Source organism: Castor canadensis, chromosome 15 (genome assembly GCF_047511655.1).
Source record: "Castor canadensis chromosome 15, mCasCan1.hap1v2, whole genome shotgun sequence".
Lineage (NCBI taxonomy): Eukaryota > Metazoa > Chordata > Mammalia > Rodentia > Castoridae > Castor > Castor canadensis.
The window spans coordinates 61773663-61800481 of record NC_133400.1 but is presented as its reverse complement, the minus strand read 5'-3'; the positions used below and the strand labels follow the sequence as shown (position 1 = coordinate 61800481).

Sequence of the window (26819 nt, the reverse complement as noted above, 5' to 3'; positions counted from 1 at the left end):
TGTGGACCACACTTCGAGAACTATCAGGGTAAAAGGTATAGACACGGTTTTTTCTCTTCCTTTTCTCTTTCGGTGTTGCAGAGTGAATCCAGGATCCTGAGCATTCTAGGCAGGCGAAAAGTGGGGTCGTATCACGTGCTGAGCACAAGTTTACTTAGTAGACTTAGGGTGTTCAGCCATCTCTTATGTTATGAAGATTCAAACAAGGCTAACAGATAGCAGTCTGCTTGTATTAGCTAATATAACTAGAGAACCTTTTAAATTGAGCTTAAAAAATTGGTGATATTAGATTTATATTTGGAAAATTTATTCTATTTCATATTTGTTTTTGAGTACTTGTATCTGATGAAGTAATCTACATTCGGATTACTGAGTATTGTTATGGTTTCCTGAAGTGACTGACTGTTAATATAAGCTTTAAATAGTTTGTGGTGACAGTTAATTGAAAGTTTGCATATTCTTTTCTTTTACTCCGGGCCTTGCACATTCCAGGCATGCGCTCTACTGCTTGAGCCACGCCACCAGCCAGAAAGTTCTTGCTTGGAAGTGGTTTGATTTCTTGCTTATCTATATTACTTGTGTGTGTTTGCACATTAGTAACTTTTTTTTTCCGGATGACTTTGTCACTAGGTGGATTTAAGTCAGTTTTTGCTTTGCGCTGGACTTAGAAATCGTCCTGCTTTAAACACCTGCAGTTCTGGGGTTGACCACTAGATGTCATCAGTGCCATGGGAGCGTTGAGGTCTTAGCCAGGGCGGGTAGAAAATGAACATCCTAAGCTCAGAAACTGCACATATTTCACTGTTTCCACGTGATTGGTGCCAGAAGAACCTGATACAGTGTGATATATAGAAGCAACGTACAACTGGAATAATGAAATTTCAAAAATAAGCCTTTTTAAAGGAAGGTTGTAATAGTTCTATTGGGTATTGTAAATGCTTCAGGTGCATTTGATACTGCTCTTATGTTCCCGGCATTTGGGTTTTTCTCTTTTTTTTATGGAAAGATGGATTGAACTTCAATTTAAGAATATCTAGTAATCCCTCTCAGGACATACTGTAACAGCTGGTATTTTTGTGTTGTAGTAAATTGATTCCATACAACAGTCAGTAATAATTACGGCTGGGTTCTGACAAATTTCAAAGCATGTTCAATAAATTTAGCCAAAGAAAATAACATTATTACACAAAAATTCAACTCAATTTGAAAGTCAGACCCAGAAACGCTACTTCACTCCACAAAATGTTAAGTATTTTACTGGTTAGGATTCGATAAAACCATTAAAAAAAATTCGTATATGTAAAAAAGAAATTTGTATGTGTGTATATGTTTTGAGTACTTTGTAGCATATATACTAAAAGATATTTACACTATAGTAAATATACAGCTTTGAACAAATTTAACCTTGAGTGTTCATTATGAAATTAAAAAATGTGAAATGCTAAGTCCTTTCGTATGTGGCAGTAATAGCTCAGAAGGATGTTTCAATGTGGAATGTAAGATTTTCTTTAGTATTAAAAGGAACAAGAATGTACCAAGTTGTTATCAAGTTTTAATTTTGTTAGCTATAAGCATAAATTGACTCATGATGTATATAAAAGTTTATAAAAGTGAAACTTTGTAAATTCTTTAAGCTATAAAGAAAGTGGTAGCTTACACTGATATAGCTAGTACGGAGTCTGTATTTCAGTGGTAGACATGTTTGTGCATATGCTTTGCAAATTTTAACTGGTTTTCATTTTTTTCTGTCAGCAAACCAAAATTCTATTAACTGAATTTTTTTTTTCTGGACTTTCTTTGTGTATGACTTACTTTATTTCTTCCATTACTTGATAGAGTTGACTCTTAATCCTGATTAGAATAATCATGAAACCGAAGCAGTTTCCTTTTAAAATTATTGGGGAAAGCAGTGTCTGAGCTGGACGCTGACAAAACCTGACTTTGTCTTTCTCTCATTTTTAATTTTTAGCTTAGTAATTTATATTGTCACCTGGTATTTAAAATAATGACCCTCATATTTTAAATTGGCACTCTTTTTTGTATGGATTTATATGAATGTTTTAACTGTGTCGACCATTGTTACAATATAAAGCAGACTTCAAGAGTCACAGCAGATAGTCCAGTCCAAGAAAGTCTATTTGATGGTGAAGTTTTTATACTTTTGCTTTGACAATTAAAAACCTAATTTAGAAGGCTTTAATGGAAGTTTACAGTTGGATTTTTTTCAAAGAAAATTTGGCAGGCTCATTTTTCTTTATTTTATAATATAAGTCAACAATTTAAAGGCTTTAGAAATTGATGTGAAACCAGTTTTCCAGTATTGACAGTATCTATTTTTCTCGTTGCCATTAATAGCTGTTAAAATATGCTTTTAAGTGACTGGATTTGCTGCATGAAGAATTGGTTAAAATGCATTACAAATGAACTTAAAACATTGTGTAGTTCTGATTTTTACAAAAATGTAAATGCACTGTATTTTCCATTATTAGATAGCAAATGATCCAAATTTAAACCACATGGCCTCCTTTTAGGTGTTAGGCCAATGTAAATTTTAATATTTCTACTTTCTTTTATGTTTTAATTTTGTAATTGTATTACCCAAATAAAAAAATTTTATAGCCAGCTTTTATTGTTTGCTTACTGTATGCAAGACAGTGTATGGTATATGTCTTAACATGTTTAATTATCAAACAGTTATAAGTTATGTTTATTTGCATATAAGGAAATTAAGGCTTAATAAGATTAAATAACTTGTCCAAAATCACAGAACTAGCAAGGTTAGAGATTAAACGAAACTTGAGTCTAGGCACTTAGCTATTATACTTTCTTTACTTCTTATTTTAGGAGAAACATTAGTTAGGATAGTTATTAAAAAAAAACTCACTATTTTCCAAGATACGTAAAAACTTAGTTCTAAAAGCACTTGCTTATTAGGTTGTACCATTTGGTTTAGTTTAGATTACTAACACTTCCGCCGATCTATACTGATGTCTTGCTTCAATTTTAGTAAAAATTCTTTTTTAAAGTTACTTGTAGTTTTCAGTTAGAGAACTTTACAATTGTCATATTAGAATGAACTCTTTAAAAATACAGTTATAGTTGGCTGGCAATTCATCTGGTCTCTCTTCCACATTTGGAAATGTAGCTAGAATTATGATAACAGAGAGAAGGAATTTTAGAATGATATTGATTTACAGAAGCTTCTTAAAGTTCTCCATGTGTCCGATCAGCAGCCCCTACACCAAATGTAAGAATCTTTAAGGAAGCCTTGATACGTGTATGAGGAGCGTTCGTGTTTTCAATTAGAAATGGCACATCAAAATCACACACTCTCCCCCTGAATATCTGTATATAATCTGTAGAAGAAATTCTGCAGAACTGTGATCACTTGGGTAGTGTGTTGGAATAAAACTTTTGAATTAGTTACAGAATATTGCAATTTAGTGATACTCATATATATATATATATGTATGTATGTATATGTATACATATAAGTGTTTCTTTTCTTTCTAGAAAGGACTCCTTTGACACATCTTGGTCTACAGCAAGGCTTCAGGCCGCTGAACTGAGTTCCCTGTGGCTTTCTGTGGAGAGAGAGTGGAGGGCAGCTCCTCACTCACAGCCTGCACAATGCCGGCCCTGTCCACGGGATCTGCTGGTGATACAGGTATGTGAACCTAAGGGGGCAGTTGTCTTCCCTCTCTCACTTCAGCCTTCTTGTTCACAGTGGGGTGCAGCACTATAAATATAAAGAGGTCATGCTTGTTTCTCAGTGACCAGCATGAGTAGCATAAAATCACCTTAGTTACACCCTTGCTGGATAAAGTTGTCGGTGGAGGGCATCCACTGACTGCTTTCTCCAGGTACTGATAATGGGTGCCATATTGTCTTGCTTTTTGAATAATACCATTCATTTAATTTGTAAAAGTTAGATACCCTAAACATATAGCAAATTCTACCTACCCATTTGTGCTTCACTGAGATTTAATAACCGACATTAACGTTTTGCCATCCTTGCTTCGGACTTTTTGCTTTAAGGAAGAAAACATCCTTCTATTCCATTCTTTTATTTTCTTTTCCCGTCTCAACAGATGTAAAATCTATCTTGAGTTTGATCTGTTTCATTAAGAGATTCAATTAAAACTAAAAGAAAAAACTGTATTTCATCTCATTATTAGTTGTAAGGTTTAGAGATATATAGTATAAATATTTCTAAGAAAGAGAAAACACACACACATCCTGTGTAACAGTAAAGTCTCTCCTTTCTGACCTGATTTGTAGGGTGTGGTGGGGTGGTGGATATCCCTTTGAGGTTCTCCTGGGGCTCCTCAGACAGCTCTGTTTAAAAGTGTCAATTCCTGAAGCCTCCAAGAGCTGTTAGGCAAGTAGGGAAGACGGGGGTGGGGTGGGGGTTGGGAGTCAGGGTGGGGTGGGTACAGCCGGGTGGTAGAATGCATGCTTAGCATTCATGACACACTGGGTTCAATTCCTAGTACCAAGAAGAAGAAAAACAAGATTGAGTTGATGCTGGGGGCTGTGCTATGCATTTTTAAGATACCTGAAAAGAAGTGGTGACATTGTATAATTAAAAAGAATGCCATCTGTTTCTTGCTGGTCATACTGAATTTAGTCTCACTGATCCCATTCTCTAAGTAACTGAAATTGCTGTCTTCAGCCTGGATCATTCCAATCACCGGCGCCATATTTTCAAAAACCATTTAATCACAAACCTAATTTTGTGTTGTAGTTACCTTGGTATTTCCATTTGCATCATTTGTAGATACCATTCTAGTATATCCATAAATTTAGGAAGTTTTATCTCATCTTGATCAAGAGTGATTTTTTTACACTTGAGATTTACACTAAAGATTAGTTTTCGTGAGGAATAACTTTTGATTGCTAAATTATATAATTCTTTTTCTTTCTCAAGATACTAACTTGGAAACCAACTCCTTTGGAAAAGATGTTTTCTTTTTGTAGACCCACATTGTTTTCTACTGCATAAAAATGAATGATTTAACTTTCCATTGTTGTTTGAAAACTTATAGCTAAAATTTATGTGAGTCATAGATTTTGCTACAGTTGTATAATAATTCTTATATCTATTACTCACCAAAATGTATCAGTTTAATTGAATGCAAAATATAAGCAAAATATTGTTGCTTATATATAACTCAAAGAATAATGAAAATGGAGTGTTTTTAATTTGTACAGCAGTTTAGGTGTCAGTCATGAAAAATAGCATTAGCTATATAGAATCACAAAGAGCTTAGTGCAGAGTTAAAGTGCTGACCTGTTGGTACCCTATGTCAGGATATTTTTTTTACTTTTTGTCTCAGCAAGATTTGCGTAACGCACAGAACACATGTTGGTTCCAAGGTCAGTACACCCAGGAAGCCCCAAAATATAGTGTTCATGCAGATGTTTATTGTCCCTTCCTAGGTCCGCCTTGTCTAGATTGTTGACCAGTCCAAAGTCATTTTTACCATAAGCAGTGCTGCTTAGCAATATCGTTGATGCCCGATTGTCAGGACACCAGGAGAATAAAGTTAGAGGGCCACTGATGGTCAGAGGCCCACGCAATGGTGAAGGGTACCTGACTAACAGCAGCCTAATGTTCACAGTACTCATTTGAGAAAATGCTTTCACCATAAAACTTTCAGCCCTCCTCCCTTTTCCTATTTCTGCTTGTTTCCCTAAAGGAAAAAAAAAAAAAAATCACACCAGAACAACGTGAAACAGTCCCCTTTATTCCAGCCTCACTTTCTCAGTTTGGTAGGTATCCTTCAAAAGTTTTCTGTGCATAAATGCTTAGTCTGGAGTCCAGCTCTGTGGAAGAGCACATGCTTAGCATACGTGAGGCCCCAGGTTTGATCAGCAGCATCAAATATCCAAAAACAAACAAAACAACAAATACCTATTTGAGTTTTTTTAAGTCACAAATTTTATTATATGCTGTGGATTGTTCTGTAACTTTCTCATGAGGTATTCCCATGGTGTATTTGAAAGTGTATGTGTCTGTTATACATGTTTAACCATCTACCTACCTATCTAATCTATCTCTCTACCTATCTGCTCATCCCTGTATGCTCATACCTATCCCTGTATGCATCTGCATATCTACTCATTCTGCTGAACTTGTGCATAGTTTCCCATAGTGTCACAATGTAGTGTTCCATACCTTCCAGTATTAATGCGGTCCTGGTTCTGCTCCTTGCTTAAGTATTTTAGGATTAAGTATTTAATTTTATTTATTAAGTATCTATTAAGTATTTATTAAGTATTAAGTATTGGTTAAGTATTATTAAGTATTAAGTATTTATTAAGTATTAAGTATTTATTAAGTATTTAAGTATTAAGTATTGGTTTACCCTATTCTAATTTATTTGTAGAATTTTTCATTTATATTTTATATGTTAATTCTTTGGGCCTTATAGGTTGAGCACCATTTTGTCTAGTCAGCCATTTGTCCTTTTTTCCCTCTTGAAAAATATCATTTCTTTTAACGAGTTGAAAACTTCTGTATAATCAAGTCAATCTTTGTTTGTTGGTTTTGGTATCTTCTGCTTAAGCAGACCTTTCCAATCCCAAGACCATATCGATACTCTCTTAAGATTTTTTTCTTCTAATGATTTTTAAAGATTTGTTCTTACACATTTGGAATTTTATTCCAATTCCAATTTGTATGTGGAGTGAGGCACCAATCTAATCTAATGCAATTTTTTCCTATATGAATTGTTAGTATTCCATAAGCATTTATTTGATATTCATTCTTTCCACATAAATCATATGCCAGTATCGCATATGTTCTTTGTTCTCTTTCTTGGCTGTAATGATCTGTTGATTTGATCTTAAATTTTTTTTGTTTTTTGAAACAGGACTCGCCTTAAACTTGTGATCCTTCTTCTTTTGCCTCCCAATTGCTGGAATTATATGTGTGTACCATTACACCTGGCTCAAAAAATTTTAATTGAATAATTTTTGTAGAAAATTTAGAATTACAGAGAAATTACAATAACAGCATAAAGTTCCAATATACCTCACACCTAGTTTCCTCTGTTATTAATATCTTATATTACTATGGTAAACTTGTTTCAGTTGGTGAGGCAATATTGATGCATTATATTAACTAACATCTATATTTGATTTAGATTTCCTTGGTTTTTTCCCCAGTTTTTTTTTGTTTTTGTTTTTGTTATAGAATCTCTTTGAGGCTACCACATTACATTCAGTTGTTGTGTCTTGTTAGGCTACATGACTGTGATGATTTTTCAGATTTTCCTTAAGTTTGATGACCTCAACAGTTTTGAGAAGTACTGCTCAAGCATATTATAACTTTGCCCTTTATTTGAATTTGTTTGAAGTTCTTTCATGAAAATACTGGCATTACATATTTTGGGGAGTAAGAACAAAGAGGCAAAGTCCCATTGTCATTAAATGTTACTAAAGACACACTATCGATTTAATTAATGACTACTGGTGTTGACGTTGCTCAGCTGGCTAAAGTACTGTTTGTAAGTTTCCCCCACTGTAAATTTACTCTTTCCTACTCTTGCCATATTATAGCTTTGAAAGGAATTCTCTCCGTGCAGCTTAGCAGGGTTCTGTGTTCTGTTCTTCCTCCTATAGAGTGAGGTATCTATATAAATTACTTAGGAGTTTTTGTCTCTTCTTCTCCATTTATTAATTGATTCAATCATTTATTCATATAATTGCTGACTTGAATGTTTATTTTTTACTTTGGGTCATAATCCAACACTATTTTGTTGTTCAGATTGTTCCAGGGTTGGGCCTTGGAGCTCTTTCCTTTGGCTCCTGTGATAAACCCTACATCAGTTTGTACTTGTTTGTGTCTAGCACTTCCTTACTTTTGACATCAAAGGGTATGTGGATCACCTGGCTTAGTACCACCCTAGTCCTAGCATTATCTGCTTCCCTAAGGAACTGGATTTCTTTCTTTGGAGAGTGGGATAAGAAACAAAGGTCTGGGGAGTTGGAATGCTTTTTGCTACTTGAGTAATATTTTAGTCCCTCCCTGTGGACAAAACAGAGAAAAGTATATATTAACTCATGCATAAACACCCATGTGGATATGTGAACATTTCTGTGTGCAGTCAGATGTGGCTATATTATGCTAATGTAAATTCTTACTGATGTCTGCAACTGTAACCCATTGTCAGATGGGTCATCTAGTGACTTCCCTTGCTTATCTGTAAATTCCTTCTGCAGAGTGAAGGATGGTGCTCCAGCATCCCTTTACTTGTTGTTTAAGCCTAGGTACATCTGAAGCAGTGTCAGAGTTGTTAACTCATGGGAAACAACTTTAGAGACGTGAGCTTATTACTTTATTCCTGTAATAGTGCCAAATTTATTTTATAATCTAATGGAATCATTCCTTTCCTGCATAATACCTTATGTTAGTTTTAGTTTCATAATTTCATTAAGTGTGATTGTACAGACATATAATGTGACATATAATATATGTAGAGAGAGAAATTATGTAAAACTTTTATAAGTACAGTTTTAAAAGTGCTTATAACACGAACGTCTATGTGACTACCACCTAGGTTAAAAAATCAAATACCTGGAAAGCAATCCCTGCTCTGTCATTGCTCCGTCAGTCCTCCTCAGAGATGGACAGGGAGGAGAGACGATACCTACTTCAGCCACACATATTGCACAGTTATAACTTGTCTGACCATTCCTAAACAGTGTGACAGTTTTCTTTTTGATGAACTTTATAAATGAAAGTCCACCATTTATTTTTGTAGACTGACCATTTACAATTACTTCAAGAAAAGTTGTAACGAATTATGAATATTAAAAAGTGGATACATAGAGTAAGTATTTTTAAATTGAAGGGGACGGAAGCACTGTCCTTTCAATTAACTGCCTAAGACACCTCTATAATACTTTGTTCTTCTTAGTTTTTGGCTGTCTACTCTTTCTGTTTTTTTGAGACAGAGTCTTAATGTGTAGCTCAGACTCACCTTGAACTCACAATTCTCCTGCCTCAGCCTCTGACTGCTAGGATTACAGGCGTGAACCTCTGTGCCCAGTATCTGTCTGTTCTTTTGATTGCCTCCTCAAATGCAGTTTTTTTATTTAAAAGAAAAGAATAGTAATCTAACTCTTCTTAACATTACTCACCAATTTTTTTGTTACTATTGATCATTTGGATGCAAACTGCATTTAATTTTCCACAAAAATTCTGATAAATTTTACTTTGTATGGTACCTAATAAAAAGTAAAGTGATCAGTGCTGTAATATTTAATACATTCCTGACAGAACAGCATTTCCATTTTGACTAGATCTAATGAGAATTGATTGCTCAGCATTATACTTTTACAACACGAGCAATTGGTAGAAATTTTACCAACTAGCTCCTGGCTTGGTACACTTCAAACTGCTGTTTCTAGAGGCTGCAGAACATATTCATGTAATGATGCATGTTTTGAGCCTGCATCCTGTTTATGAAGCCAACCTTGTCAGCTCAGTGGGTCGCTGTAGTAATTCTCAAAATCTTTCCACTGGTTGGCTAACAGTTAAACATATATAGCACTAAGGAACTATGACTAAGCCTACTGCATAATTACATTCCCACTAAACCCAAATTAAATTTATTTTCAATGGCAACTCATCTTTAATTAGATTCCCCAAATACCACCATCCATTTTGTGTTCTTTTGTGGCTTGTCTTTTCACTCTTTGTGCTGTCATCCCCACTTCCATGTCCAGAGTGATTAATTTCAATGTAGTTGGGCACAATTTTCCTTTAGGATTAGTGATTTATATATTTTGTTTTGTCCATCAAATGTTTTATCTGTCATGTAATCATGAAGTTATTCCCTTTTCTTTTGTATATATTGGCTTTGATACTTCAGAATTGATTGTGTGTGTGTGTGTGTGTGTGTGTGTGTGTGTGTGTGTGGTACTGGAATACTAGGGATTTAACACACAGCCTCATGCTTGTTAGGCAAGTACTCTACCACTTAAGCTATTCCCCCTGCCCATTTTTTTTGTGTGTGTGTTTGACATAGGGTCTCTAACTTCTGGACTAGCTTCAGAGTTGGAGTTCTCTTATTTCTACCTCCAGAGTACCTGAGATTCTAGGCATGTGTCACTATACCTGGCTTAGAATTGATGTTTGTGTAATGTGCAAGGTAGGATCCAAATTAATTTTTCCCACACAATTATCTATTTGATCCACCATGACTTATGAAGACTGACCTTTCCCCTTCGCTGTCAATGCCAGCATCTGGAATCTATATTACAGTGTAAGAGTGTGAGCCCTTATTTTTAGTTCCAGATCTCACCAAAGGGATTATTTCAACATTTCTTTGTCAGGATGTTCACTGTAGTTTTTGTACTCCATCCTTTTCCTTTTTTTTTTTTTCAGATGACCATTTCTTTTCCCTAGTACTTTCTTACTATTTGAGCATTCTACTGCACTGTTGTTGATTTCATCTACAATGTCATGAGATTGGTAGTCATCTATTGATGACTTCAGCTATACACTGGGTAGTCCCCAGGTTCTCTTCAAATAACTTCGAGTTCTCTGTATAAAGATCAGTATCACATACCAGCAGTGTTGACAGTGTCATCAAGAGAGCCATTTCCCCTGTGTTCAAAGTTTTTCTGTTTCTTCCTGTGTCTTGGTGATTCCTTGAGCGCTTTGATGGTCCAGGCAAAGGAAGAAAGTGCCACCACAGGCTGGCCTATGTGCTGTGAGTGTGCAGTTTCACTGTAGTCCTCAGATTCTTCAGGCACTGGTTGCTGCCATAGTATCATCTGCCTTTTTTTTTTTGGAGACAGACCAAGATACTGATCTTGGGGACCATGGCAGATGTGCGACAGTTTATCCAGCAGTGCACCTCAGGTATATGACTTTGATCTTGTGGGGTCAAACTTGGGTGACATGGTGGAGGTAGTTCATACAGAATGAATCAAGATTTGAATCAATTGAAGAAATTTTCACCTTGCCCTCTTCTAAGCCCCAAACTGAAAGCCATCCTATATATCCTCTGTTAGATTAAAGTTTCCTTTTATTCCTAGTTTGCAAAAAATCTATTTTAATGATTAGCCTTTGATATTGTCAAGTGCTTTTTATTTATCCATCTCAGTGGGCATGTGGTTGCTTTATACCAATTAAATTTGAGTTGTGAACACTAAACAAACTTGCTTTTTAAGGATGAGCAGTTTGGTCATAATTTATTATCCTTTTTGTATACTGCTGGATTTGGTTGGCTTATATTTTGTTTAGAATTTCAGTATCTGTGTTCATGAGTAAGTTTAGGCTAAAATTGTACTTTCTCATTTTTTAATTTTTCTGTTGAGACAGGGTGTCACTATGTAGCCTGTGCTGGCCTTGAGCTCTTGATACTACTCCTTCAGCCTCACCAGTGCTGGGATTTCCAGGCATGCACTGCATTCTTTATCACATTTTCATGAAGTCATGCTAGTAGTAGTGGGAGGAGTCTTCCTTACTTGAATAATATGGAAAAGTTTGTGAAAGATAGAAATTAACTTCTGTGTGAGTGGGTGGAATTACCTATTTGGCCTCATGGGGATGTGAATTTTCTTTTTGATAAGATTTTCATAAGTAATTTATTTACTTTGAAGGTCTTAAGACTATCCCGGCTTTCTGTTTCTCCTTGGGTCAGTTTTAGTGACTTATATTTTTCTAATATTCAGTCCATTTTATCAAAATTTTTCAAATTTGTTAAGAAATAAAATTGATCTTAATGTTGCTATTTTATGAAACTACAAGTTTCTATATTGATTTTTTGGTCTCAATACTGATATTTTTGTACTTTCTTCCTTTCTGCTTAATTTTGTCTGAGTTTTGTCGATTCTGTTAGCCTTTTTAGGTATAAAATTTTGGCTATATTAATTTTCTCTATTGCATGCTTGTTTTTATTTCATTAACTTTGACCAGTCTTTTTCTAATTCTTTGAAATATTTGTTCATAAATGTTTAATCTTCCTTTTTCCCTGATGTTCATTTAAGACTGTTTATCCCTCACTTTTATTTCATTCCATAATTTAAAAATATTTTCTAGTATAATTAAATTTTTGTTTTATTTTAGAATTACTTTGTAAATGGCTACTTAAAAATATCCAAATAAGGATTTTTTTCATTTGCATTTTTGTTATTGATTTTTATCTTAATTGCTTTGTGGTCAGAAAGCTGAATTTGTATTTTTTAGTCCTTGGAAATTTCTTTAGACTTATCTTAAGATGTGATATGTGGTCAGTTTTGGTTAAGTATTGCATATGTTTTTAACAGAAGGTATATTCCTATATGTATCTATTAGATCAAGCTTGTTGATTGAGACATTCAAATATTCTGATTAGGCAGACATCAGAGGTATTGCAGTTTGCTTCCAGACCACTGCATTAAGGCGAATAGGGCAATAAAGTGAGTCACATGAAGTTTTGCTTCCCAGTGCATATGAAAGTAATGTTTACACCATTCACTCGTTTCTCAAATAGCATTATGTTTTGTAAACAATGTACATGCCCTAATCAAAAAATATTTTATTGATAAAAATGCTGGCGGTCATCTGAGCCTTGAGAGAGTCCTAAGGTTTTTGTAGGTGGAGGTCTTGCTCCATGTTGATGGCTGATGCCTGATGGGGTGATAGTTGCTGAAGGTCAGGATGCCTGTGGCAACTGCCTGAAAGAAGGCAAGATGAGGTTTGTTGCATCAGCTGACTCCCTTCATGAATTCCCTAAGCATGTGATAAAGGTCTGACAGCGTTTCATCCCAGGCAGAACTTCTTCCAAAACTGTAGTCAATGCTCTCAACCCTGCTGCTGCTTTATCAATTAGGTTTATGTAGTGTTCTGAATCCTTTGCTGGCACTTCAACAGTGTTAACAGCATCCTCATTTATTCTCTTTTGAGCTATATCTTATCTCCTTTGCTTTGCCAGTATTAAGTTTTTAATTTTAGTGATATATGTTCTTTATAAGAATTTTGGTTTAGGTGTTTTAAAAATATCTAGCCAACATTCAAGTTGTTTGCACCAAAGATCAGTCTGGTTAGGAAATAAAATCCCTATTAACTTTATTTCTAACATCAAAATCATGATGCTTTTATCCTTAAGTGATAAATTCAAGTTTTTGAAGATACTGGATGTATGTCACTGAGATTGCCACTAAGAAGAATAAATCTCATTTGTTCTGCCATGTCCTGAAAATACTGTTGCTGTTTTCATTATAAAAAGACCTCTTCCTCACATGATCATCTTTTCCTTTTGATAATGTACTTGTTTCACTGTAGTTTTTAGGTCTTAATTAGTGTTTTTTTTCTTCTACTAGTTCCTAGAGAGAAGTATACTGTGCTGATTTGACTTGATCATATTTATAAATTTTCATAGTTTCCTTCTGTAGCAAAGTGAGATTGCCAGGCATGTAGCTGCTTGTTTAGCTGGTCTCTGTGAACTAAGAGCGTTGTGTGAATTGGCATTTGGGAAGCACTGTGTTTACATTACTACTTTAAAGTACTGTTTTGATGCTTTTCAGAACTAATTCTTTGATCTATTTTAGTCAATAGGATATGTGAACCTATATAATTGTAATTGTGTACATATTGTGAACTCAAGTGCCAACAAGCAAATGCGAATGGAAGTTACTAGAAGAGTGCTGATAAGACTCAACTCTACAGCGCTTTTTGACCTTGACAGTTGGTTTGACACTTTTGCGTGGAGTGCAATGTTTCCTACACCCTTGACCAAAGAACCAGTGTCTTCTTCCCTAGGAAGATTGTCCTCTTTGACACACAGCTTTGAGTACCAGTGTGCATGGAGCCTGAGGGGAGAAGGTACACCTACCTAGTTAGCCAAGTGAGCTGAGTTAACCCTGGTGACCAATTGGATGACAGACATTACAGCAGATCATCTTTACATCTTTATAAAACCTATGTAGCAACAAGGGGACTAAATTTCTCCTGAAATCATATTCTTGTTGCAAAATTTTTTATTGTTAACCCCAGGTTTTTTATTATAATTTTAATACATTAATTTTTATACATTAGTGGGATTCTCTGTGGTATTTCCATATATGCATATATCATGTACTGGTCATGTCCATCCACCTTTCTGTACTTCTGACAAATTCGACAATAGGTGAACAAAATCTTACTGATTTTTTTCTTTGACAGCGGTAAATCCATGATGGAAGTAGCCTGCGTATGGTACTTTTAGGCTTGATCTCCATTTCTAGTGGAGACGCTTATCATGCATCCTAAAGTTCATGGATCTGCGAGTGAGGAGGGGTGCAGCCACCTAGTCAGCCAGATCACCCTCTCATCCTTGTTTGGACAGCCTTAGGGAGCAGTGGGCAGCAGCCCATACCTAAAGAAACAACAATAATCTGCTTTCATGCACTGTTTCCTCAGAGGCCTGGAGCCCAGGGAGCAATTTGTAAAGTCTTGCTTCCCTGGCAGTGTCTTTCTTAGGAGAAAATGCAATAATAAATGTCATTTAAATTAAGAGAGTACCAACTAAATTAAATTTAAAGATGTATGGTGGTCTTATGATATAAATAAAAATAATTCTACTGGGAGATTATTTTTATAGCCTGTTTTCCAGTATATGTTTAGGCATATAAGATACTGACTAAAATTAGTGAAATCACTTGGTTTTGTATTGTTACAGGCTTTACTGCCACAAAATTCATTTTTCTTTTCCTTTCTTTTAATCTTAGTATAACCCTTGGGGTCAGTTTTAGGAATTTGTTGTTTGGTTTAAGTGACTAAACATATTAAGGGTTGTCTTGGTAGATTTCAGATTCCTGTTGGTGTAGAATTATTCAATATTAAAGTATTCTTTTCTCTTTGGTGATATCAACATTTTTACTGGATTTATATCTGTCATTCAAAAGATATAATTGTTTTTCCCTTTAAAGAGAACTTCAGGGACACTAAAAAATGGAGATCAAACTTAGATGATTTTGTTCAGTTAAGATGTGACTAAACAGCTTTTGCAGAGCTATTGAAAATCTTGATAAAAATTAAAAAATATCTAGCTGGGGTGTAGCTCAGTGGTAGAGTGTGTGTAGCATGTGTGAGGCCCTGAGTTCAATCCTCAGCATCAAAGAAAAAAAGATTAAAAAGTTCTAAAATAATGTCAATCCTCACTTTAAATATTAAGCTTCTCTTTCTGATAGAGTGAACTTTGGATCTTCTAGACTTTTGACCTTCAGTGGACATATTTTAAGATAATGGATAGAATATATAAATTCTATACATTTTATCTTGGCAAGTTAGGAATTTTGGAAAGATCACTGTTGTAAATGTCTGGAGAGGAGTTTTACTCTAGAAAATGACTTTCTGACTGAATTTTCATGACGTGATTTGGATGTAATGAGATAATTAGAGGTTGGCTTCATTTTGTAGACATCTACATTATTTGGTTTTACTTTTATTGAAATGGTAATCCTTAAGATCACTGCTCTTGGTAGAATAATTCCTCACTACTTAACTGATTTTGTATGCCACCCTTATTTTATATTCACTCCTTTATGTATATTTGGTCTGTTTCTGGTTATTCTATTTCACTTCAGTAGGTTTTCCAGGCCACTCTTTTGATCTTTTCATCCGTTTAGAGAATGCTTGTGTGTAGGTTGAAAAGTTGAGAATCAGTTAGTGTGGTGGTTATCAAGTGTAAAGCACCAATTTCTTACTTGTAACTAAAATAAAGTATTTTGTAGTTTTGATTACTCATTAAAACCCACGTGTGGAAGCGCCTTGGTTATTAGTTGAGAAATTTGTAACTTACATTATCTTTTCCCCATTAAAAATGGGTTTATACATCTTTTGAATAACATTTTTTAAAGGAGTTCAGCTCTTGCACTGTTGTATAACTTGTTGTTCTGGGAATATCATGAAGGAGACTGGAGAAGAATGCTTGAAGAGAACTAGCCATTGAAGATTCTGTGTCCCTTGAGCTCAGCTAGGAGCTTTTCTTTTACTTTAATGCTGATCAACAAGCCTCTGAGAGGATGTGATAAAGATATTTACAGCAGCTTCTTTTTGTTAAGGGTCAGCCACGTTCTGGATAGTTTTAAAGTGTTCATTCCATTGCAAGACAGGGAGGCACAAATTAGGTACTGCATACCCATTCTTTATCTCTTGTTAATTACAACCATCTTAGGGTAAACGCCTGCCTCCCTTTGTACTACATCATTCTGTACAACCAAGAGGCTGCTTTTTGCTTTTCTACACTTTCTCTTACCATCGCTTACCTTCCTGATTAAGGTAGTATCTATTGCTCTGTCTGTCACTTACCACTTACTACACTGAAAGGTAGCTACAGTAGCATGCTAAGAGGTTTGATTTAGATGGTTACCCTGCAGTGTGAAGCACAATTCAGATTTACATTCTATTTGGTCAAACTACATGTTGTTCTAAAATTTAAATATGCAACAAATATCAAAATAAATGGAAAGAAGGCCTCTCAGACTATTAAGTGTCAAATATTAAAGCAAATAGTGTTTTAGCTTTTATAGCCAACTACGGAATCCTAGTCAGCCTTATAACTGGTTTAATGTCATATAAATAAAATCACTTTTTCTAAAGGACAGGTATGGGCCATAATATGTAAGAGTATTCGGAGTAATTATCATTTTACTATGCCTTTATCTTTTGGTTGCTTACTGCTAAATAGAAACAAATTACTTATGAATCAATCATATTGGTAGTGGAAAACACTCTCTGCAAAGCTTCAGGCTACTAACATGAAGGTAATTATAAACTGGCACCTATGTAAAGCTTAGAAATAGTTTCTCAAGATGGAAGTTACACACAAGTGTATACACTTGCCTTCTCTTAACTCACCCTTGATTTTATGGACTTTAAGGTAACTGTATAGATTACCTACCACAGTTATTAAATAAACTTCTATTATAATGAAGTTGTTTTGTATATTTATTGTCAAGGTTTTTACTAACTTACTGGGATTTGAGGGATAGTGTAAGAAAGAGAATTATTTTTGTTGAGTTAAAGTATTTTAGTAGTATATGTACTTTTGGAAATAAAACATACTTTAAATGAGAAAAATTGAGGCCTGTTATGAATGGCACTAAATAGTGCTGATTATTTTACCTTTAACAAAGTGGAAAATTTAAAGCTTGGTGTATCTCATTTTATTAATATCATAAAATTTAATAGTGTTGTTCTGGGCATCGATACATGTTCTTTAGTGTTTATTAGCCCTATGTTATAGTAAAACGTTTTGGTCTGTTGCCTGTCTATACTGTAGAGAATGCAAGTATCAAAACTAAGAAAAAAATGCATAATTGCTTCTGTTTCTTAAGTCTTTTCCTATGTGATTTCTAAATATTTTGGTTGCTTGTAATATAAAATATGATTGAACACAGAGGCCATCTTTTTATCATTTAACATAGAGTTATGGCTTCTCCAGACTTGTTCTAATAATGAAGCTATGAGGGACATGACAAGAATGGTGATATTAAATTTCTCTAGACTACCAGTAAATTTTTCCGTTCTGATGTCAGGAATGTTGAGCATCTGGAATCTGCAAGAAGAGTGAATTGTTCGCTGCGGGAACACTTTCATCAAATTCTGAGCCACTTACTCTCCTAGGAACTACGACTGTCTTGTATAGAATATTGAATTTTTACAGAAGCAGTTTTCTGGAACTGGAAATATTTCCTCACTTGTGCTTCTGTATTTTTCAATGTTTTCATGTTTTAGATATGTCATTATTTTGAGAATTAACAATGGTACATTTTAACATTGAATTCATTGCCTTAGGTAATAGCCCTAACTTACATTATACCAAATATAGTGAAACAGCAATAGAAAATGAATTATTCTAAGCAAGGTTTTTTTATAGTTCACATATATGAATCTTTGCTCTATACTTGGTAATCTTTTTCCTTGAATTTTCAGAATACCAACAGTATGTAGCTTAACACTTATATGCTGACTATGGCATAGATTTCTTTCTTTTAAAAGTGCTGTGGAGGTGGAGGGAAGGAATGTGTTACATTCTCTGTTCTCTATTACTTTTATTTTGTTTATTTTTTAAAGCATTTTGAAATCAGTATTTGAGATTAAATAAAGTATACATTGATACAAGTTACCTGCTTTTTCTTTTACAACTTTTCCTTTGTTTAAGTAAAGTTTTACTTGGCTTAGGCTCTCCAGGATCTGGGCCTTATTTTTGTTTTTGTTGTCATTCCTTGTGCTGGGTGACACAATTGTTATGGAAGGTTGTGATTGTATGCTGCCAGGTAGCATTGCCTAGCTGATTCTCCAATTAGAAAGTTTCATACTACGTTTTACTATTGTCTTCATGTTCCGTGAATACCTAAGATATGTTTAGAATTCAATTATTTATTTACTTAAAACGAGGTTCTCTTCTTCCTCTGTTTAATATTCTGTACATGTCTGTCTCACTTAATTTCCATCAGCCCAGTAAAGCTTGTTATTCAAGTATACAGTCTTGGTGTCATGTTGATCCTTTAATCTGAAGATTCATTACCACTGAATCATGTTTTCATATTCTACTCCTCCCCCAGCTATAACCAAACATTCCCCGACTCCAGTCATCTTCCCAGCATCCCTGCCTTTTCATCACACTGTCTCACTTAAACCGTTGCCACTTCTCCTTGGTCTCTTGTGGTCTCCTCCCTGTTGTGAAGTTAATTACTTTCAATGGCTGTCTCCTGGTCATTTTCATCAGGCCCTACAGTAACTTTAAATTGCATAACACCTTGTTATTTTTCATTTAGGCTTCATGTCTACATAAGTAGATATGAATCCTCTTCAGTGTAGTGTGGTTATACTTCACATGCTTTTCTGCCTAATTCTCTTTATGCTTTCTGAACCACTAATATTTGGGTAAGTTGGGGGCTCTTATTTTTTGCTTTTGATGTGGTCCAGGTGATTTGTCCAGTCTTTGTAGTCATTTTAATGAAAAGGTAGCTCCTTTTTTCTGATAAGCATGATAGGTAATTTTCCTCTTTACAAAGCCTTATGATTTTATTCTTCTCTGTACTGGGATTTGGACTCAGGCCTTCTCACATGCTAGGCAGGTTACTACATAAGCCATGCCTCCAGCTCCTTTTGCTTTGGTTATTTTGCAGATAGGGTCTTGCTCTTTGCCTAGGCCAGCCTGGACAGCAATCCTCCTATTTTAAGCTTCCTGCAATAGCTAGGATGACAAGCATGTACTACTATGCCCAGCTTTTTTCCCATCAAGATGGGGTTTCACACACTTTTTTTGTCCAGGCTGCCCTAGAACCATGGTCCTTCCAATCTCAGCCTCCCAAGTAGCTAGGATTTCAGGCATGAGCCACCAAGTCCAGCTTCAATATGTCTTTTGACTTCTTTTTCTCCCAGTACTTCTCCCTGACCCCCTTCTTATGGGTCAGAAGATAATTTTTACAATAGAAATGAATAGGCTAAGTGCTTCCTACCAAATGGTAGAACTTTTCTGTGACTATTTTGGTGCAAGTTCTTGATTTTTGCAGTTTTTCTGACTGCTGAGTTTGTTGTAACCTTGTGTGAGGATGGTCTTGTTAAAGTTCAAATCCCAGGAACTCTTTGTGTGCACCTAATACAGCCTTTGAAGTGGAAGATGAAAGTATCAGTTATACCAAAAACTCTTGGAAAAATTGTTGAGAGAATTACTGTTAAAAGTCTCCAAGCAAGAGCTAGTAAAAGAATTCTCCTTGAGATGAATTATATTGCTGTTCTTGTCACCATCTCAGAATGTGACCAGGATTTTCCAAGTATTAGTTTGACCAAAAGAATGAGGGTAGCAGTGCTTCTCCATACAAAGTATCAATCATATATCTGATTGTTTTCCACTATAACAACATGAGCTGGGGGTGTAGTGACCTAGAAGGACTAAATAATCCAAATGAACATTTGTCATTACTCAGGTCCATTCTCAGTAACTGTCAGGAAGACAATACTTCTGTGCGGTAGCTGCTTGTCTCCTGTGTGTTTGTTATGTCCAGCAGTGGTGGTCTAGAGGGAAGTGAAAGTTATTTATAATTATCTGTGAAGGGATTAATATTACTTTTCCATATTATTTGAAGAATTCTGTAAGATGAAGTGACAATCATTTTAGTGTGCTTAGTGTTGATGACAAATGATTGGTTTCCTATAACCTCAGTTTGGGTTCTGATATTGAATGATAACTGTACATTGGCACCTGTTTTACATAAGTTACTGTGGCTGGTACATAGTCAACAAAACACACACACACACACACACACACACACACACGCACACACATTGTGGAACTAGAGATTGAACTCAGGGCCTTGTAATTGTGCTCTACCACTTGAGCCACACCCCAATACCTATTTGCTTCTTCTTTTTTAAATTTTTTTCCAGATAGAATATTGTGCTTTGCCAGAGCTGGCCTCAGACCATGATCATCTTCTCTGCCTTCCTGGTAGCTGGGATTACAGATGTGATCACCATACCCAATCCTCAATACATAATTTTGGTATTGCCAAACTTATTGATGTTTCTTGCAAATAATTGTTGCACTGCTTTTATCTTGAAAGTTGTTAAGCTGTTTGAAGAAAGATCATTTTGGCATTTTTGTTTTCTCTTGCCCTTTACCATGTAACTGTCTGCACTGATTGGGTCAGAGGTGTGTGACCATACTCTCTATGTCTCATGTCTTTGCTTCATGCAATTCATGGGGTCTGTCATTACCTGTCTTTATTGCCTATTGTGAATACCTTTTCTTTTCATAATGTATTCAGCTAGATAAACTTATTTTGTAAAGGTTCTCCTTAATGCTTAAGCATACTCACATGTTTAGCATTTATTTGGAATTTATTTTTATTTAAAAGATGCTTCCACTGGTTGTTCAGCAAAGTGAAGTGTTAATATAATTCATTTATTCCTTGTAACAGCCATCTATGGTTAGTTAGGACTTTATTTTCTATTTACAAATACCCAAATCTAGGTATTTATTGAGGAACAGTTTATTTAGCTCACAGACCTGGAGGTGTAGGATCATGGTGTCAGCATCTGCGTGGTCTTCGTGAGGACCTTTTGGACATCATGCGATGGATGGTGTAGGGTTGGAGTGCTTGCAAGAGGGAGCTATCATATGCTGAGAAAGGAAGCTGGAGAGATCCAGGGGCTGGGCTTGCTTTTTAAATAACAACCTGTTTTTCCGGGAACTAACTGGGCTCTCAGGAACTCTGTTAACCCTTTCTGAGGCTGTGCCCTCGGCGCTTAATTACCCTGCCTCTAGTGAGGGGTGCTGGAACCTCCCACCATCAACATGCTTGGGACCAAGCTTCCAGCATATGAATCTTTGGGGGACAAACTCAAACCATAGCAGTACTACCATTCCTATGTTACAGATTTAAAAATGGATGCTTAGAGGCATTACCTGATTTGCCCACTTGCAGAGTTGGAATTTGTGTTTAAGTCATTAGGCCGTAGAGTCTAAGCATCTTACCTGAGGGTCTCTGTAAGTGAGGCTCAGTTTCTACAAAGTTTTCTACTCCCTACCTCAGCATTCCCTAGTTTAGGTCTATACTTCCCTCAGATCTCAGCACTACTGTCATGCTCTTAGGGTAAGTTGCCCCTCAAATTGTTCACCTCCCACTGTTACATTTTTCTGGTGCCACAGCCACTTTCTAGTGCCTTTCAGACTTTAGAACTACATTTGTTATGGTTACTAATGTCTGGCTCCATACTACAGTGGGGGCTGAGTTATTCTCTCTCCCTTCTCTTATCATTGTACCCCAGCCCTTCACAGTGCTTGGCACACAGTGCCTGACACACTCCCATAAATGTCATGAGGCCCAGATGGGATCAGGAGGAATTTTGAAATGTGGCTTAGGTACACCCCTTGAAATGTTGAGTGTAGCTTGTTAAACCTGTTAATGGAACTTTCAGGTAAGTGTGTTACCATGCTTGTTTTGCCTTTCAGATAATCACAGGCACCCTGAAGGAGGGAACATGAGAGCAGTAGCGGTCATGGGGAAACTAATGATCTGGGGAATTGGTGTCAGGCTGCATGGATACAGTTACACTCAGGGCTCAGCAAGTAGCAATCCACTATGAATAAAACAGAATCTGAGAGGAACTTGTGAGCTAAACTGCTGGAACAAAGCTTACATCAGATTATTACTCAGAAGTGCAACTTTTAAAAGTATAATGTAACATCTGTTTTATAAAAACTAAAGGAGTGGCCATGCACAATGGCTCACTCCTGCAATCCCAACTACTTGGGAGGTGGAGATTGGGAAAATCCTGGTTCTAGGCCAACCCTGGTGAAGTATTAGTGAGGCCCCACTAAAGTCAATAAGCTGGACATGGTAGTGTATGCCTATCACCCCAGCTGTGTGGGAGGCCATAGATAGGAAAATCATAGTTTGAGGCCAACCCTGGACAGAAATACAAGATCCTGTTTGAAAAATAACTAGAGTTCAAACTCCAGTACCACAAAAACACACCAACAAACAAAAACCTCAAGGAGTACAGAAATATGTGCAGTAATAATGAAAGCAGTTGTCTCCTGACCTTTTTAGTTTCTCTTCCCAGATTAAACATGGGTAACAGATGGATATAGATCCTGTAGGTGGCCCTCTTGGCTACTAGATCTATAATGAATGAGTGAATAAAGGTGAATTTCTAGATTAGGGTGATGCAAGCTTTAAATTATCATATTGCTAGTAGTGTATATCAATTTATAATTTTCTGGTTCACTCATGCTTCCCTTCTGGATGACTCAGTTCAACTTTTTAAATCTTATAAACCATTCTTCCTTGGCTTCCCTGTCAGCAAATAACCATTTTTTCTAGTTCGCTGAAAATGCTGGAACAAACAGAGAATTTCCATGTTTCCTCTGCCACATTTGCTCCCTTATATGCTGCCTTCCTCCCTGGAACCACAGGCCAGCTGCCCACAGTCCTGGATATAGCCTTCTCTCCACCTGTGCCTTGGACCCCAGGCCTTCTGGTCTACTGAAGGACAGAGCTCCAGTAAATTCCTCCTCCTGTACCTCATGATTTCTCATTACTATGAGCACAGAAAAGTGTTGTTTATCTTTAAAATAGTTCTTGCCCATATTCACTTATACATATCAAGTTTCTTTTACACCAGAACTTCTTCTAACAATTGTTTGTGTATATTCTCTCTAGTACATCTCTTCCTGTCTTTACCATTCAATACATATCAGTTTATCCTCTACCTGCACAGATGTAATGTATTTTGATACTGTTTTTCCTTCCTCCTCCAAGTTTCATAGAATAGTTCTACTATTACAAACGTGTTCTGCATATCAGTTTGTATATGATTATATTTGTTTTTGTGTATATGCTTATCTTTTGGATCTATCTTCCACATATCTGAGTTTGACTTCACTTAACATGATGTCCTCCAATTGCATTGATTTACCTTCAAACCACATGTTGTTATTCTTCCTTATGGCTGAATAACACTCCATCATATATATGTATACCACATTTTCTTAATCCATTCATCAGTTGTAGGGCATCTGGGTTGTTTCCATAGCTTGGCTATTATGAATAGTGGTTCGATGAACATTGGTGTATTGTATATTGTGACTTATATTCCTTTGTGTATATGCCCAGGAGTGATATTGCTGGATCACATGGTAGTTCTATTTTTAGTTTTTTGAGGAGCCTCCATACTAATTTACATTCCCATTAACAGTGTATAAAGGTTCCTGTTTTGCCTCATCCTTGCCAACATTTGTTGTTTGTGTTCTTGAAGATAGCCATTCTAACTGGGATGAGATGAAATCTTAGTGTAGTTTTGATTTGCAATTCTTTTATAGCCAGGGAAATTGAATACTTCATGTATTTATTGGCCTTTTGTACTTATTCCTATTCAGTTCATGTGCCCATGTCTTCATTGGGTTGTTGATTCTTTGGAGGTTGAGTTTTTTAAGCTCCCTGTAGATTCTGTATATTAGTCCCTTATCAGATGAATAGCTGGCAAAGATTTTCTCCCATTCTGTCAGCAGCCTTTTAACTGTAGTGACTGTTTCTTTTGCTGTGCCGAAACTTTTTAGTTTGATGCAGTCCCATTTGTTCATTTTTTTCTCTTATTTGCTGAGCCATTGGAGTTCTACTTAGGAAGTCATTGACTATATCTATATGTTCAGTGTATTTCCTACTAATTCTTGTAGGAGTTTAAAGTTTCAGGCCCTATATTAAGGTCCTTGATCCACTTTGAGTTGGTTTGAGTTGGGTGAGAAACATGGATTTAGTTTCATTTTCTGCATGCAGATATCCAGTTTTCCCAGCAACATTTGTTGAAGATACTGTCTTTTCTCCATTGTATGTTTTGAGCTGGGCCATCTATTTCAAACCTTTGCCTAGTCATGTTTCATCATGCATTTTTCTATGGTTTATCAAGCTCTTATTGCACTTGGTCTCTAACCCTTACTTGTTGCAGATAATTTTTGCAGCCTTTTTGTAAACTTGTTTGGTATTTTAGACATTTATTAGGCTAAATATGGTTCTTCCTATAATATGGAGAAAGTAATAGCTCTAAATTCGATAACACGTAAAGTTCTTTCATATATGCCATAGCTCTGTGTTACATATGACTAATACTACTAGGGACTGCTCCTGGTAATAATTATTGCTAAGTGTTATTTTAGGAAGCTTTATCAGTTGGTGGTAGGCAGGGTAGATTAAATGGGGAGGGTAGAAGCAGGTGTAGTTTTAATGACTAGTTTTATTAGGTAAGGTAAAAATTGATGGGACTGCCTATGAGGATGAGACTTCCTCTCCCACCAAGTTAAAAGTGCTGTGACATATTCCAGTGGTTGAGTAATCTTGAAGGTCACCAGATCTTACCAACATAAATGATGCCAATTTGTAGTTGTCTTCTGGTTGATGTGTTATAACTTTGGTTGAATTGTTTGTTCAACACGGTTACATTTCCCTGTGGGTGAGGTCAATGTTGTCTGTCTTCTCTAATCCTTGGTCAAATAACCTGTCTATTATTTACATATAACTTACATAAAGATCATAACATTATTGGTAAGAATGACATTAGCTCAGCAGTACTATTCTTGCCTAAATATTACAAATAAATATTACAAACAAAAATTGCAAGGCAGTTTGTTGAAGTTGCAAACATCAAAGCATTTAAAATGTGTGTCATATACTACTCCTGACCCTTTGTTATTTGTGCTGCCCAGAGCTCAGAAATCTTCAAGAAGATATTTGACCCAAAAGTCTTCTTTTGGGGGAAGGGGATCATGCATGTAGTGTTTTCTCTTTGAGGATTGTGACAGATGTCTTTATCCTTTAGTGTACATGGCTATAATGAAGACAGCCACAGCATAGTTAAGTATTCACATAATTCAGTGACCTCAAGGCATATAGTTTTTATTTTTAAGACAAAGTGACAGTTAATTTAACACATGGATATTTGGATGCTAGCTGTAGCACATTTAAATGCAATCAAATAAGTAAATCAACGTAGTTAAATTTTAAAATCATGGTCAACTGAGGAGATGGGTTAATGAATTGGCTCAGAGTGAGCTATTTTATACTGCAATGAAAGAATTCTCATTAGTATATTACTTTTCATGATTTCATACAGCCAGAATTTGCCATTTAAAATTCCTTTTGTAAAGGGGGTTACAATATTTAGTTCCCAAAGAGGCAGAGGCAGTAACCTATTTGAAAATCTTAAAACATCTTTATGTCTCTCTACAGTTAGTTCCCATTATTATAAACACCTTCCTTAGTCCCTAAAATTTTTTGATCACTTCGTACTGCGTGTTATTTTTCTACGTTTAAGAATCATCACTGTTACATTTTTTTGCAGTGCTGAAAATTTAACCCAGGGTCTCATTCATGCTAGGCAAGCACTTGACCACTGAGCTACACTCCTAAACCTTTAGTTTTATTTACATATTGGAAGACCATGATTTTTTCCCTCTTTATATGTACCATACATTTGTGAAGGGGTTGAAGAGAAGTGAATGCTCTGTGGGTAGGAAAGACTTAGTAAAGATTCTCCAGATAACCAATAGAAGATTTGTGTATCAGTCTCTTTACATATGTATACGCATGCATTTGTACCTGTGGGTGTGTTTATAAGAGGAGATATATTATGGGAATTGACACTTGGTTATAGAAGCTAAGAAGCCTCATGATTCTGTGTGTAAGCTGGAGAACCAGAAAAGCCAGTGGTGTAATTCTTTCAGAGGCTAAAGGCTTGAGAGCCAGCAGTATAACTCCCAGTCTAAATCTTAATGCTTGAGAACTGGGGCTAGGATTGGAGGCCTAGGGGCTGCCGTGTAAGTTCTGGGGTCTGAAGATTTGAGAAACAGAAACTACTGTGTCTCAGATGAGGGAAGGAGAATAGAGGTGTCCTAGGTCAGACTGAGGAAATTCACCCTCCCTCCATGGATTGGGTGATGATACCTTATCATATTGTGGGGGTGGATCTTCTTTCCTCAGTCAACTGATTCAAATGTGAATTCCTTCCAGAAGCACTGCCACAGATACACCCAGAAACCATGTTTAATTAGCTATCTGGGCATCCCTTAGCCCAGTCAAGTTGACACATATATCATCTACCACAAGAATGTTCATTTGTCATTTATTGAACTTAGAACTTTGGCTTAATTAATGTTTTCCAACTGAGCTATTGGGTCCAAGCTTCATATACTGTTAAAATAGGCAAGCATTAGAAATATAAGCCTTTACTCAATAGTATTTCCCTTTCAATTGCATATTAGTAAAATAGCTCGCTTGACTAGTCATTAGTTAAATATTCTTCATAGCATCCCACTGCCAAACAACTGAAAACC

At 35.9% G+C, this 26819-nt stretch overlaps 1 protein-coding gene across 3 annotated transcripts in view; it reads left to right on the top strand.

The window, feature by feature from the left end:
- Mpp7 (MAGUK p55 scaffold protein 7) overlaps positions 1-26819 on the top strand; it is a 230102-nt gene that overhangs the window by 53056 nt on the left and 150227 nt on the right. For 2 of the 3 annotated variants that reach the window (XM_020183282.2, XM_074056318.1), the window contains one exon: positions 3514-3667. In XM_020183282.2, the coding sequence (XP_020038871.1) occupies positions 3631-3667 (37 nt within the window). In that variant the 5' untranslated portion in view covers positions 3514-3630. The remainder of the gene's footprint in view (positions 1-3513; positions 3668-26819) is intronic. The other variant, XM_074056319.1, reaches the window with a different exon arrangement.